The following is a 15,815-nucleotide window of genomic DNA, read 5'->3' as shown; positions in this document are numbered from 1 at the left end:
GTCTGGAACAACGTGGCACACAAACAACTATCTGGAATGCAGCCAATATTACATACAGATAATGTGTTATGAGACATGCAAATATAAATTAAATACACAGAGGATATAAGTACAGTGTCAGGTTCAAACACTGATGACATCTATGAAACGAGACAAGAAGCAATACATCAAACAGAGACAGAATTCAATTTGGCTTAGTGTTGCAAAGTGTCTCAGCACGCTCTGACGAAAGATTGTACGTCCCCTCATTTATTTGGACTTTCCCTGATTCCATGGCAACAGCTGTTTCTAAGGGACATGGGTCGTAAACAGCCATCGCCCTTGTTACAGAACAGTTCAAAAGAAAAAGTCGTAAACAGTTCACAGAAAAGGTCGTAAAACAGTTCAAAGAAGTGGTGCCTGGAGGGGTGTCTGGTCCTGCTTCCTCTTCGCTTTTGTAGTTCCTGGGTCAAGACAATATCTTTCTGTTGATTACAATACATGAAAGAAACAGAACACCTTCATTTTGCTTCCCATCCTACACAGTGGAGTTTTACAAGCCTTCTTCTTGGCAGGTTCAAAGACAGATTTTGTCTTCTCGCCGAGAACTCATTTCAACACAAAGTATTGTGATAACTTGGATACAATTATTCTGACATAAGGGAAATTAAATGAGCTCAAATATACCTACAAACAAGGCATAACGATGCAATATGTACATACAGCTAGCCTAAATAGAATGTTGGCATCGATTTGCTTGTAGTCATCAGTGTTGGGTTAGTTACTGAAAACCAGTAACTAGTTACAGTTACTAGTTACTTTATTTCAAAAGTAACTCAGTTACTAACTCAGTTACTTACACCAAAAAGTAATGTGTTACTGTGAAAAGTAACTACTTAGTTACTTCTTTTTTTCTTTTTTCTTTTTTAAAGCTCCCATTAATGCCCTTTTAGCCTTCATTTCAGTACTGTTTCACTGGAGAATAATACAATCTGTTGATCAACTTGGCATGCATTTTTATTTTCCTTTTAACATAATTAATGAAAAACAGTGCAACATAAAAAGGCATTCCTCCTTTCTTTAAACTTGGACCAATGACCATTAATAAAAAAACAAGTTAAAGTGCAACATAAGAAGGCACATCATCTTCCTTGAAACATAGGTAGTGAAATAAAGCCTGACATCTGGAGTGATGCTGCCGTCTTCCACACTTGGAGCCATGGATTGTAGAATCCTTGTTTTCAGTGGCAGGATCATTGACACAGATGGGGAAGTTTCAGTGCTCAGTAGAGATGTAACACTTTTGAGGGGTTTAAGCACCTGGAGGACCTCATCTGCCACTCTCACATCATCATCAGACAGGGTGACATTTGTCTTCAGGGTGTTGTGGGTCAATGCAGAGTATATAGCTGCCTGCTGCTCCAACATATCATAAGTGGAGTTCCACCTCGTTGGGACATCATGTATGAGCAGGCAGCTTTAGCATTTCTTGCTTTGTCTTAAGCACATGAGCAGCTGTTGTGCTTGGATGGAAGTAGGAAACCTCCTTCCTGATCCTCCCAAGGAGGTGCTCCATCCTATTGACTGAGATTCCCTTCTGTGATGCCAAATTCACTACATGAGCAAAGCACCTATCTGTGGTCCCAGTCCTGCCTCATTCTCTGTAATTATTTGATTTTTGGCATCATCACGTGTGACTGGGATATCTTTATCTTCCATTCCTCCACTGCTTGTGTCAGTACCTGCGCAAGGTGACTCTCGTAGAGGGGGCGTGTCTTCTCATCTCCCAGTCTGCTGTGATGAAGTGAGCGCTTGTAGTTCCCCTGGACGTCCACCCGTCTGTCGTGAGCGCAACAGATGATGCTCGGGATAGTTCATCCACAACTTTTTTTTTCTCCTGCTCATAAAGATCTGGCACAATCTTATCGCTGAAGTGGGTGCGCGATGGGATGTCGTAACGTGGCTCAAGCACGTTCAGCATGTGTTTAAAACCCTCGTTTTGCACAACCGAGTCTGCACCTATAAACACACCGATTCAATGGCGCGGGGCGTTCAAGCTCTTCCGTTACTCCGCTCGCCATGACCACGCTGTGTGTGGACTGAATGTGCCAACAACTTTTTTTTTGTTTGTTTCATATATCAAACCGCAGATCACGTGTGTGCCTCCCCTCCCCACACCCACACCCAGACACACACATAGACCGCGCCTCTTTTCTTCTCTCCGGCTTGTGACAGAGGAAGATTCAGAAGAACGACACCGCAGCGCTTCTGTTTCTAGCTGATACTACATCAAAAGTAACGTAAAACAACGCAGTAACGCATCATGTAGTAACGGTAACTGAGTTACTGAATATAAAAAATAACGCGTTAGATTACTAGTTACCGCCGAAACTAACGGCGTTACAGTAACGCGTTACAAAGTAACGCGTTAGTCCCAACACTGGTAGTCATGCACTGACCAAATATGCCTAATAAGCACTCCAACCAATCAATAAAACCAACAAAGCTCACTTTTGTACATTCGCGCACAGCATAAAATGTTTGGTGTACAAAATGAGACAAAGAAGGAGTGGCGTAAAACACGTCTTTCTGTGGCAGCATCGGAGAAAGTTGTACATGTAAACAAACTGCAATGAGTTCAAGGATCGCTGAAATTAGTAGGACAAAACGGAGCTCGCCAAATACTCAACAATGAAGCATGTTTAATATAGACGTGGGATTTCTAACAATTAGGACGGTTTGTGTCATGTTTGTTCTCATACAGAAAATATATTAAAACAATTTTTCTTTTTTTCTTCATCTTTTTCCATTTTCACACATCTCTGAAAGAGGTCTAGGGAGCTACTAGGGCGGCACTAAAGAGCCACATGCGGCTCTAGAGCCGCGGGTTGCTGACCCACGTGTTAGGTAAAACATAGTGTTTCCCACAGGCCGAAAATGTGTTTGCAGGAACGGGGTCTTGGACGTACATGACATCATAATGTAATTTGTAAAGAAACAATCTACGCCTGTTTTTTGAAATGGTAACATAGGTTGACGGTCATTTGACAGTTATCGTCATTTATTTGTGGTAGCCAAACTCCTGATTCAAATGTGATTTTTTTTTTTTTTAACGACAATTTGGTTTAATTCCGCATTTTTTGTCCTTAAGGACATTTGATTTTAATGGGGAAGGTTTTTAATCTTGCATTTTTCTTTAGGGGAAAAAAAGTGCACTATAGTACTAAAAAACATGAGGTGAGGCGGACAGAATTAGGCTCCTATGGGGCCGACATGGAACGCTTCCAGCGCTGAACAGGTGCATAAAGAGTGCATTACATTACACGAGGGGTACCGGTGAACCTTTGGGCGACATTCACAGCACATTGCGCAACACGAGAGCAAAGTTCTATCCCGCTCTCTTTCAACAGTTTGTAGGTGACTGATGGTGTTTTATAGTGTTGTTACTTTTCACATTCTTGCTCTTCATAGGCTTGTGCACGGCTTAAAGGCACTCAAAGGATTTGTAAATCTTTCAGTCATGTTGGCGCATTTGGAATATGAGAGAATGTATTTTTTTTTTAATCAAAATGTGATCTGAAAGCTATTCTTAGCACACAGGAAGAGTGCAAATGTAGTTTTTACATGCAAACAATCATAGTTTTGCTACTTTTCCATTATTTCTTGGTGTTTTTTGCGCTAATTGTATTCGTCCCATATTATCTATTTCAGTTAGGACATAACAGGGGTGTCAAACTCATTTTAGATCGGGGGCCACATGGAGTAAAATCTACTCCCAAGTGGGCCGGACTGGTAAAATCACGGCACGATAACTTAAAAATAAAGACAACTTCAGATTGTTTTCTTTGTTTAAAAATAGAACAAGCACATTCTGAGAATGTACAAATCATATATTTTATTTTTATTTTTATTTTTTTACACTAACATGTTGCTGTTAATAGTATTATTTCTTTATTTGTTGTTATTTATACTTTCTGAATAAATTATGTGATCATAATCATCAGTCACCTCATTGGTGTTCATTTTCAATCCATCAAGATAAATAAATAACATCAAAATCAAATTACAGGATGTTATTCATATAGTTTGCTCATTTTTCTCGACATGTGGTTTATTTTTTTTACATACACTATATTGCCAAACGTATTTGGCCACCCATCCAAATGATCGGAATCAGGTATAAAATCAAGCACTTAGGCATGGAGACTGTTTCTACAAACATTTGTGAAAGAATGGGCCGCTCTCAGGAGCTCAGTGATTTCCAGCGTGGAACTGTCATAGGATGCCACCTGTGCAACAAATCCAGTCGAGAAATTTCAACTGTCAGCTTTATTATAAGAAAAGGGAAGAGTTTGGGAACAACAGCAACTCAGCCCCGAAGTGGTAGGCCACGTAAACTGACAGAGAGGGGTCAGCGGATGCTGAAGCGCATAGTGCAAAGACTTTCTGCTCAGTCAGTTGCTACAGAGCTCCAAACTTTATGTGACCTTCCAATTAGCCCACGTACAGTACGCAGAGAGCTTCATGGAATGGGTTTCCATGGCCGAGCAGCTGCATCTAAGCCATACATCACCAAGTCCAATGCAAAGCGTCGGATGCAGTGGTGTAAAGCTAGTCACCACTGGACTCTAGAGCAGTGGAGACGCCTTCTCTGGAGTGATGAATCACGCGTTTCCATCTGGCAATCTGATGGACGAGTCTGGGTTAGGAGGTTGCCAGGAGAACGCTACATTTCGGACTGCATTGTGCCGAGTGTGAAATTTGGTGGAGGATAAATTATGGTGTGGGGTTGTTTCTCAGGAGTTGGGCTTGGCCCCTTAGTTCCAGTGAAATGAACTTTGAATGCTCCAGGATACTTTTTGGACAATTCCATGCTCCCAACCTTGTGGGAACAGTTTGGAGCGAGCCCTTTTCTCTTCCAACATGACTGTGCACCAGTGCACAAAGCAAGGTCCATAAATACATGTATGACAGAGTCTGGTGTGGATTAACTTGACTGGCCTGCACAGAGTCCTGACCTGAACCCAATAGAACACCGTTGGGATGATTTAGAACGGAGACTGAGAGCCAGGCCTCCTCGACCAACATCAGTGTGTGACCTCACCAATGCGCTATTGGAAGAATGGTAGAAAATTCCTATAAACACAATCGGCAACCTTGTGAACAGCCTTCCCAGAAGAGTTGAACGTGTATTAGCTGCAAAAGGTGGACCGACATCATATTGAACCCTATGGTTTAGGAATCGGATGGCACTTCAAGCTCATATGTGAGTCAAGGCAGGTGGCCAAATACTTTTGGCAATATAGTGTATGTGGCATAATCTACAAAGTAACAAGTAATTGCTATTGCGACATCTGGTGGACACATTTAGAACAGCAGTTTCTTTCACTCAATAATGTCCGCTCATTTTTATACTTAGCGAACTCCGCCCACGGGCCTGATCCAGCTCACAGGCCGTAGGTTTGACACCCCTCTGATATAAAGCTGTGGGAGGTACTAAACTATACAAACCCAGCTTGGACTTAAGCTGCTCTCTCCAGGCCCTTGTTGACATAAACCCTGGTTCACAATAGGAGACCACGCTGATATTCGCTCAGGAATGAATATAAAGACGACAGCTATAAAAAGGGCCCCTACTCACTTGCTCTTCCACCCACTCTGCAGGACATGCCTAAGACCCCAAGAATGCTCATTATTTACTTTCCCTCCTTCCCATTCCTCATCCCCACACACGCTAAGCACAAACACAGAGCATCATCATCATCATCATCATCGCCACGTTCCTTTCTCCCTTTTTCGATTGGATTGCTTCTCTCTGAGCTTTAGTGTCCTTCCACCTCTTGCATAGGTGGTACTCGGCCTCGCCACTCTCCTCACAAAAAAAACACTCTGCAGTTGTTTTGTTAAGGAGGTTTTAAACGAGCAGCATAAACATTATTTCGGGAAAGGGAATCTTTAAGTCATTATGGCTTTAGCATGTGTGAGTTAAGTGGAAGAGAAGCATGGAAAAAAAAAAATGTGTAGGCCATCCTCCAAATGGGTGTAATTTTCTTGTAACTCTCTAAAAATAAACCTACATTTTTGTCATTTTGCAACTGCAAAACTGATATGAAATATATTTAACCACTTAAAATGTGTATCGGCCGATAACAGGCAATCATGTTGGTTCCTATAAGCCAGGCCTGGGCAATCATTTTGACTCGGGGTCCAAATTTAGAGAAAAAAAGGTGTCTGGGGGCCGGTATATCTATTTTTAGGAACACTAATACAAAACCTCACAATAACGTCTGATTGAATGCTAAAAATGTTATGATAGACCGCCTTAAAAAACGGAATGGAAATTTAATTTTTTTTACTGAATGAGACAGCCAGAATTTACATGAAAATAAAGAATGTGGGATTTACAATATTAACTATGAACGATAAAACACTGAATATTGACAACATATGAATGTCACACCCCCTCTCGATTGACATATTTTACAATCAAGCGAAATGCAAACACAGCAAAATATGAACGCGAAGGGTACGAAAAAAAACACTTACAATTTGATGTATCTGATATATCACTAAGCTTTAGAACTTTGTTGTAAAAATCTCCTTCCGCGTCTGTCCCTGACACCCGCATTTCCAGGCTCGCTCTGAAAACACTCTGTGGAAACGCTCCCACACTGCTTGGTGCCTCGTCTGAGTTGCTGTGACTTAGATGACCATAGTAACTAATTAGATTACCATAATAACTAGTATATCATGCAAAAGCACATATTCCAACCATTGAAATACTTTGTATAGTTCAAGACTTACGGTCATTTGAAAACATCACTGCACATCATAATAGCAGCTACAGTTTCCATTTTAAAGATTATTTGGGAATGTCCGGCGGGCCAGATTGAAAAGCTTAACTGGCCGCATGTGGCCCGTTAAGGCCTTAATTTGCCTAGGTCTGCTATAAACTGAAGATGACTCATTCGAGTGACAGGACTAAAAATAAGAGTGAATTTTTAACATATAATTATCAAATGCAGTAGTACCTCAACGTATGAGCTTAAATGTTTCTGTGATTGAGCTCTTAACTCAAAACTCTTGTATCTCAAATCAATGTCTTCCATTGAAAAAAAAAACAGTTGAAAAAAAAATTGTGCTTGCTGCGTATTGTTTTTATTTGTAACATGCCTTTTAAAGAACTAACTTTTAGATAAGAAATATTGTATAAAAGCAATACATGCAATGCAAACAACTACAGTAGTTTTATGAAGTATTGAGTAATATACTGTCATGACCTGTCAACTCACGTTTTGTCATATTTTGTTATTTTCTTAGGTTTTGTGTTTAGTTCCGATTCTAGCAGTCCTTGCCGTCCTTCGTTTACGTTCTCTTTGCTAGGGGCGCTTGAGCTCACACACCGGATTATGATTGTTGATCGGTGTCTCCACCTGCTGTCATCACTAATCGCAGACCCATTTAATAAGCGGCTCGCTTAACTATTCAGTAAAAGCAAGGCGAGGTTTTACTTAACAAAGTATCTTTAATACTTTTGGCCAATATGTGAGGAACAAGACCTACAAGCAGGCACGCTGACAGTAGATACACATTCAAACATCTCTGGGTTTGTTATTTCCTCACATAATTATCTGTTTAGTAAAACATTCAAACACCCTGCAGCCAACATCCGGGCAGGGCCTTTGTCTCCATGTGCTCCACCACGGACATGGAGGAAAGTCCACACACCACACACAATTTGTACAGTCACCCTTTGAATATTTAATTAAGTGATTATTTGGCGTACAACAGTTTTAAAGTAACGCTTTTCAACGGCACGCTTCTTTTTGTGTTTGGGCCTTGTTAAGAATTAAAAACTAATCTCACTTGCACACTGCCTGCTGTCCTTTGGAATCCGATGCCTGAATACAACATATACAGCATTACCTTGAAGAGTTGACTCCTACGGTATCCCCTTCCAGCTGCATCTCCATCAAACACAACATCAGCAGATTTTTCTATATTTTCACGGGCAAATCGCCGTTTAGATATTATTTTAACATCTTTGGCTGGCGTTATCGCGGTGCAGACTAGAAGTTCTACGCTCGAATTGCTTCACCAAGTTTGCGACATGCTATGTCATTGTTTTAATGAATTCTTCCTTGAATTGAATGAATAATATCGACTTATCCCTTCCCTTTATTGGAAGAACAAAATTCCTAATTTGTGGATTATTTCCAGTCTTTTATTTATTTTATGCATGATAAAGGTTACTGTTAAGCGATGACGTGTAAAGTAGGAAGGGAAACATACCAGAGATATACACAGAGAAATACAGTACAGGACAAAAATTTGGACACACCTTCTCATTCAATCCGTTTTCTTTATTTTCATGACTATTTACATTGTAGATTGTCACTGAAGGCATCAGAACTATGAATGAACACATGTGGAGTTATGTACTTAACAAAACAAGGTGAAATAACTGAAAACATGTTTTATATTCTAGTTTCTTCAAAATAGCCACACTTTGCTCTGATTACAGCTTTGCACACTCTTGGCATTCTCTCGATGAGCTTCAAGAGGTAATCTGAAATGTGTTTTACTTCACAGGTGTGCCTTATCAGGGTTGATTAGTGGATTTTTATGCTTTACCAATGGGGTTGGGACCATCAGTTGTGTTGTGAATGAGAAGGTGTGTCCAAAAGTTTGACCTTTTTTAAACAAAAACTTACTTCCATTAATTTGTTTTAAATTAATCCATCAATTAATCTCTTCTACGGAATGTTTCTGAACTGACATGTCTGCAAAATGACTTGTGCTCGAATCAAGGAGATGATACGAACACCTATACCTGCTCAGGATGAATGTTGTATTACTTTTATTAGTGTTGCAGTTGCGCATGGTTGTGGTCTGCGTGATCCCAGGATGCAGAGGAGGCAGGCAAAGTACAAGTAAAAGTCCTACAATTAGGTAGTGTCGGGTTCAAACACTGATGACATCTAACAATCAGACAAGAAGCAAGGAATCATGCAGAGACAGAGTTCAATTTAGCTCATGAGGAGACACGTGTTTTGGGCTGTATTCTAGTTACAGATCCAAACTACGTTCTAAAAGTCCAGCCCGCGTGCTTCCTTTATTTATTTGGAAGGTCCCTGTTACATCACTGAAGCTGTCGCTGAGGGAAGGGGGTAATCTCGACAACTTCAGTTAGACACAATATATGATTATAGAATAAATGAAAATGATTTGACACTGGTGATATCGCCTTGTCTCTGCTCTGTCTGCGTCATGGCGGTGTTCGGCCTTGGCAGTCAGTTGGTCGAGTCTGGACACAACACCGATAGAGACGGCTGGCAATCTAACTTGAGCACAATAGCTAATAACTATAGCAACGGACTTTAAGCATACTAAAGTTGTGTGATAACTTTACACATACCGTATTTTTCGGACTATAAGTCGCAGTTTTTTTCGTAGTTTGGCCGGGCTCCAGTGCGATTTATATATGTTCTTTTCCTTCTTTATTATGCATTTTCGGCAGGTGCGACTTACACTCCGGTGCGACTTATGCTCCGAAAAATACGGTAATTATTCTAACAGGTAGTAGAAATGAGAAACCACCAGTATGGATACAGCAGTAGATCACAGGTGAGCAAAATATGTGACAAAAACTAGGCACGGAAAAACTTAACAATGCACAACTCAAACATTGGACAATGAACAAGACTGCCAGATAAATCCTTCTGATTGGGAATCGGGGAAAGGTGGGCCTCCTGATGGCCAACAAGAGACAAGTGAGGAGAACAGCAGTAGTAGAATCACAGCAGAACCAACCAAAAACAGGAAAAGTAACCAGGAAAAAACACGTAACACAATGAATAACAACAAAAAGGTCCAAAACAGATGATGGATTATGATAATTAAGACTTAAACAAACCAGAGAATGTCACAATCATGTTGTGTTGTTATTCACTTTTCAGATACAACTGTCTAAGACAGCAGTTCCGGTTCACGATTATCAGTTTGTTTTTTCCTCCATGTTTTCAGGGTTTTGGGAGCACATCTACAGAGCACTGGCTGGGGAACGAGTACGTCTACCAGTTGACCAGCCAAAGGCAGTATGTCCTTCGCGTGGAGCTGACAGACTGGGACGGACACCAAGCCTTCTCGCTGTATGATCGCTTTCAAATTGGCAGTGAGAAACAGAACTACAGGTACCGCTCACATTGCTACGCACACAACGGATTTATGCGCTTCTGTGCATTTTTATAGTTGGTAAGACATCATGTGGAAGCCTTTTTGGACCTTAATTTAAGAAGAGAGTTCTGAACTTGAGTGGGAATGTGTAACAAGTAGTATTTTGTGCATCTTAGAATATCAAAAATAACCCATCCAGATTGTATTTTCCGATGTTGGCAAATGAAATGCTACTTTCTGGATAAAAACAGGAGTTGGATTATTTTAGGCTTTATAAAACGTCCGTCTGACCTTAGGTGTGGCAGTGTGGGCTAAAATTGACATGCCTGCAAAATCAGATGAATTAAACATATATGGAAATATATACATTAGGTCAGGAAAAAACACAGAGACTAGTTCATCCCCACGAGCCTGTTTTGCAGGTTTCACTGCTCTTCAGGGGATTTTATGGATGAAATAGCCTCTGTGTTTTTTCCTGACCTAACGTATATTCCGCTCTACCCCGGTATTGAGCACTGCGTAACGGATAAACCACAGAAACCTCGACTATATATGGAAATATACATATTTCCCTTCAGAGCGAGCATGTATTATTTCACATACCCTGGAAGACATGTTAAAGTTATAGTATAGGATTAGAGATGTCCGATAATGGCTTTTTTGCCGATGTCCGATATTGTCCAACTCTTAATTACCGATACCGATATCAACCGATACCGATATATACAGTCGTGGAATTAACACAATATTATTCCTAATTTTGTTGTGATGCCCCGCTGGATGCATTAAACAATGTAACAAGGTTTTCCAAAATAAAAAAATAAAAATGCCAACATGGCACTGCCATATTTATTATTGAAGTCACAAAGTGCATTATTTTTTTTAACATGCCTCAAAACAGCAGCCTGGGATTGGGGACATGCGGGTGGGGTGTATATTGTAGCGTCCCGGAAGAGTTAGTGCTTCAAGGGGTTCTGGGTATTTGTTCTGTTGTGTTAATGTTCCGTTACGGTGCGGATGTTCTCCCGAAATGTGTTAGTCATTCTTGTTTGGTGTGGGTTCACAGTGTGGCGCCTATTTGTAACAGTGTTAAAGTTGTTTATACGGCCACCCTCAGTGTGACCTGTATGGCTGTTGACCAAGTATGCCTTTGCATTCACTTGTGTGTGTGAAAAGCCGTAGATATTATGTGACTGGGCAAAGACAGTGCCTTTAAGGTTTATTGGCGCTCTGTACTTCTCTCTACGTCCGTGTACACAGCGGCGTTTTAAAAAGTCATACATTTTACTTTTTGAAACCAATACCGATAATTTTGAAACCGATACTGATCATTTCCGATATTACATTTTAAAGCATTTATCGGACATCTCTATATAGGATTATAGTAGGTGTATTAAATGGTGACATTTTTGTGTGCAGTCGTCACTCGTTTATCGTGGCTAATTGGTTTCAGGCTTGACCACGCTTAACGAATTTCCACTAACCCTAACTCTAACCCTGACGGTCTGTCACATCACATCTTGTTATGTTTCCTTAGTTTGTGTTTATTTCCTGTGTGGCGCTCTTGTTTTTGGTCCATTTTCTTGCATGTCTCCCAGAGCGCCTTTTTCCCCCTCACCTGCCGCTGATTGGCAGATTGGCCACACATGGTAGTGGTTAGCAATCAGCTGGCTTCTATAAATGCCTGCCTCGCCCTTTTGTCATGATTGTTTTTGTTACTGACTGTTGGCTGCATGCACGACTGCTCATCCTGTGTTGAATATAATTCGGATGTCGAGTGGGTCTGACATAATATTGTGAGAGTCCAGTCCATAGTGGATCCAACATAATAGTAAGAGTCCAGTCCATAGTGTGGCCAGCAGGACACCATCCCGAGCGACGTCCCACTGGGGTGAGTTTTTCCTTGCCCTTATGTGGGCTTTGTACCGAGGATGTCGTTGTGGCTTGTGCAGCCCTTTGAGACACTTGTGATTTAGGGCTATATAAATAAACATTGATTGATTGATAATTAAATACTTGCCACGACTTTTCCACTCCGGATGAGCCTGGAGACGACTCAAATATCAACACTGAATTAGTAATCTTTCTCTGGTTTTAATGGCATTCAATAATTATATCCAACCTACTAAGAGTTAAACAGGATAAACCTTGTTAAATGATTTAAAACCAATTGCTAATCACAAATATTTTTTTATCAAGGCTGATTACAAAATCAGTCAGGCTGATTACAAAAATAAATGCTAATCAAATATACTGCAAAAGGGACAAATGAAAACTGATGAATATATTTATATATAATTATGCAGTGTAGGGTTGTCTTGATACCAATATGTTGGTACCAGGGGACCACAAAAAATTGTATTATTGGCTTTATTTTAACAAAAAATCTTCCGGTACATTAAACATATGTTTCTTATTGCAATGTTGTCCTTAAATAAAATAGTGAACATACAAGACAACTTTTTTTTTATTAGTAAGTAAGCAAACAAATGCTCCTAATTTAGCTGCTGACGTATGCAATAACATGTCATTTATCATTCTATTATTTTGTCAAATTATTAAGGACAAGTGGTAGAAAATGAACGTTATTTTTTAGAGGCAGTATAGTACCGAATATGATTCATTAGTATCGCGGTACTATACAAGTACCGGTATACCGTACAATGCAGTGCTAAAATAAAGAATTTCTAACTAAATGTATCATAAATAATAATATATGTTTCTTAAATAAACAATTGAAGTGCAAATGAAAATACAGCTACACCACTTTAGTTATAATTTTTGCACTTAAGAAGCTTCTCAATGACTCGAGTTCCAAACTTCTGCTTGTTTGATATTGTCATTTTCGATACCAGTACCAATACCAGTACTCTTAAAACGATACCGATACCAACTCAGTACTTAATTCGATATTAATCATGTGAAAAGAATGCAATGGGTTGCGTAATTGTCACCACTCCTTCCCATTCAAGATTTTTACACAAATACATTTTGAAAGTGCTCAAATATTTATTAAATAACTCTACAAACATGTACAACAAAGTATTATTTTGGCTGTGTAACTTTAAACCACATTACAACTAGAGATGTCCAAAATGGCTTTTTTTGCCGAAATCCGATATTCCGATATTGTCCAACTCTTAATTACCGATTCCGATATCAACCGATACCGGTATTTGCAGTCGTGGAATTAACACATTATTATGCCTAATTTTGTTGTGATGCCCCCGCTGGATGCATTAAACAATGTAACAAGGTTTTCCAAAATAAATCAACTCAAGTTATGGAAAAAAATGCCAACATGGCACTGCCATATTTATTATGAAGTCACAAAGTGAATTTTTTTTTTTTAACATGCCTCAAAACAGCAGCTTGGAATTTGGGACATGCTCTCCCTTAGAGAGCATGAGGACATTGAGGTGAGCGGGGTTGGGGGGGGGGGGGGGGGGGTTTGGTAGGGGGTAGCGGGGGTATATATTGCAGCATCCCGGAAGAGTTAGTGCTGCAAGGGGTTCTGGGTATTTGTTCTGTTGTGTTTATGTTGTGTTACGGTGCGGATGTTCTCCCGAAATGTGTTTGTCATTCTTGTTTGGTGTGGGTTCACAGTGTGGCGCATATTTGTAACAGTGTTAAAGTTGTTTAAACGGCCACCCTCAGTGTGACCTGTATGGCTGTTGACCAATTATGCCTTGCATTGTGAAAAGCTGTAGATAAAATGTGACTGGGGCGGCACGCAAAGGCAGCGCCTTTAAGGTTTATTGGCGCTCTGTACTCCTCCCTACATCCGTGTACACAGTGGCGTTTTAAAAAGTCATACATTTTACTTTTTGAAACCGATATCGATAGTTTTTAAACCGATACCGATAATTTCCGATATTACATTTTAAAGCATTTATCGGCCGATAATATCGGCAGTCCGATATTATCGGACATCTCTAATTACAACCAACCAACATTCTGAATCTAAACAGTAAGTAACCACTGACCAGTCAGTCCTCCTCAACAGTTATTTTTAAGAAATATTAACATGTCAGCCTTCTCTGGGGCACCCTTTCCTGGCTTACTGTGTCTCCAGCAGTTGAAAATATTCATTCTGCTGGAGTGGAGGATGTCTGGACACATGTATAATTAGAGGCCAGGTCAAACAAGATGGGTAGTCGTAGTTGGATCTTAACAAAGTACAAAAGTAATTAAGCTGCTACAGAAGCTAAAACCGGTAACCTAACCAATGAACAAAACAATGACAGATGTGACTGAGCAGAGCGCTAACTTGCTAATTAAGTAAAATTAGCGAGAAAGTTAAGCTAGCGTTAGCTTACATGCCTACGACATGCCTAAAAATGATTTACTTGACAATACATGTTTTATTAGAATAGAATAGAATAGAATGGACTTTATTGTCATTATATTTGCATATAACGACATTAAGGACTCCAACTTAAGGTGCGGTAGTGGGAACAAATATGGGGTAAAAATAAATTACACAAGAGGTAATAAAGAAAAAAACTAACAATTAAAATAAACAGACTACTATCCAATAAAGATAATAAGCAATCCTGTACAATATACAAAACACTATAGAAATACAAAATACTGTACAATATACAGAACAAGACAAGAGTACCAGAGTAATAAATAACAATCAGTGTCGAACGTATTGCACAGTAGGGTATTAGGGTAGGATATTGTATAGGGGTGAATTATTATTATAAGTTTGAGTTCAAGATGGTGACAGCTCTGGGAAAGAAGCTGTCTCTGAGCCTGTTTGGTCTGGCTCTGATGCACCTGTAGCGCCTGCCCGATGGAAGCAGGTCGAACAGGTGGGAGCCAGGGTGTGTGCTGTCCTTGGTGATGCTTTTTGCTCTGTTGAGGCAGCAGGAGTTGTGTAAACCCTTCAGGGAGGGGAGGGGGCAGCCGATTATTTTTGCTTCAATGCAGCTGGCGTACCACACTGTTATGCAGTACGTCAGCAGGCTCTTGACAGCCGAGCGATAGAAGGTCACCATCAGCTACCTCTCCACACAAAGGATGAGTACTGTTAACATAGTAACCATTTATATATTACCTGAAGTTATCGACGGTTGAGCAGTGTCCCGTTGAGATGACGACGACAATGCTGGTATTGTAGAGGCCGGCTTTTTAAACACAGTACAGTTCTCCACCCTTAAGTTTTCTCCGTGCTTGATGAGGTGTTTAATCATATTGCTAGTATTCCCCGTTTTCCCCGAAATAATCTTTCCGCATTGTATGCATTCATTTGTACCCGGCACCACAGGCGTGTAGTACAACCACACCTTTTGACCGTTTTGCTGCCGGCATCTCGGAATGATGACCAGCCAATTCTGCACTGCTTCAACCCGCTTTACCGCCATAAAAAACTATTGTTTTTGCGGTGGTGGACCAATCACATGGCGCATTGAATCGAAGGACGCTTGCGGTGATTGGCTGCGAGCAAAACCATAGAAACAGTCATTTTTTCTTGATCTGGGTACAAAAAGAACCGATTGCAGGTATCGTTTGACAGACGCAGTTTCGATACTACTTGGTACCGGGTTGTTTCGGTCGAAACCTGAAAGATATCGAGTACCGATACCCAGCCCTAATTGTCATTACTGCCACAAGCAGTGGAAAAGTGTATTGCAACGGAGTACCGCTGCGTC

At 40.3% G+C, this 15,815-nt stretch overlaps 1 protein-coding gene across 3 annotated transcripts in view; it reads left to right on the top strand.

The window, feature by feature from the left end:
- angpt1 (angiopoietin 1) overlaps window positions 1-15,815 on the top strand; it is a 251,885-nt gene that overhangs the window by 172,318 nt on the left and 63,752 nt on the right. For all 3 annotated transcript variants that reach the window (XM_061982606.1, XM_061982608.1, XM_061982609.1), the window contains exon 7: window positions 10,006-10,172. In XM_061982606.1, coding sequence (XP_061838590.1) covers window positions 10,006-10,172 — 167 coding nt within the window. The remainder of the gene's footprint in view (window positions 1-10,005; window positions 10,173-15,815) is intronic.

This window comes from Nerophis lumbriciformis, linkage group LG21 (assembly GCF_033978685.3).
Source record: "Nerophis lumbriciformis linkage group LG21, RoL_Nlum_v2.1, whole genome shotgun sequence".
Lineage (NCBI taxonomy): Eukaryota > Metazoa > Chordata > Actinopteri > Syngnathiformes > Syngnathidae > Nerophis > Nerophis lumbriciformis.
This window is presented reverse-complemented; position numbering and strand designations above follow the sequence as displayed.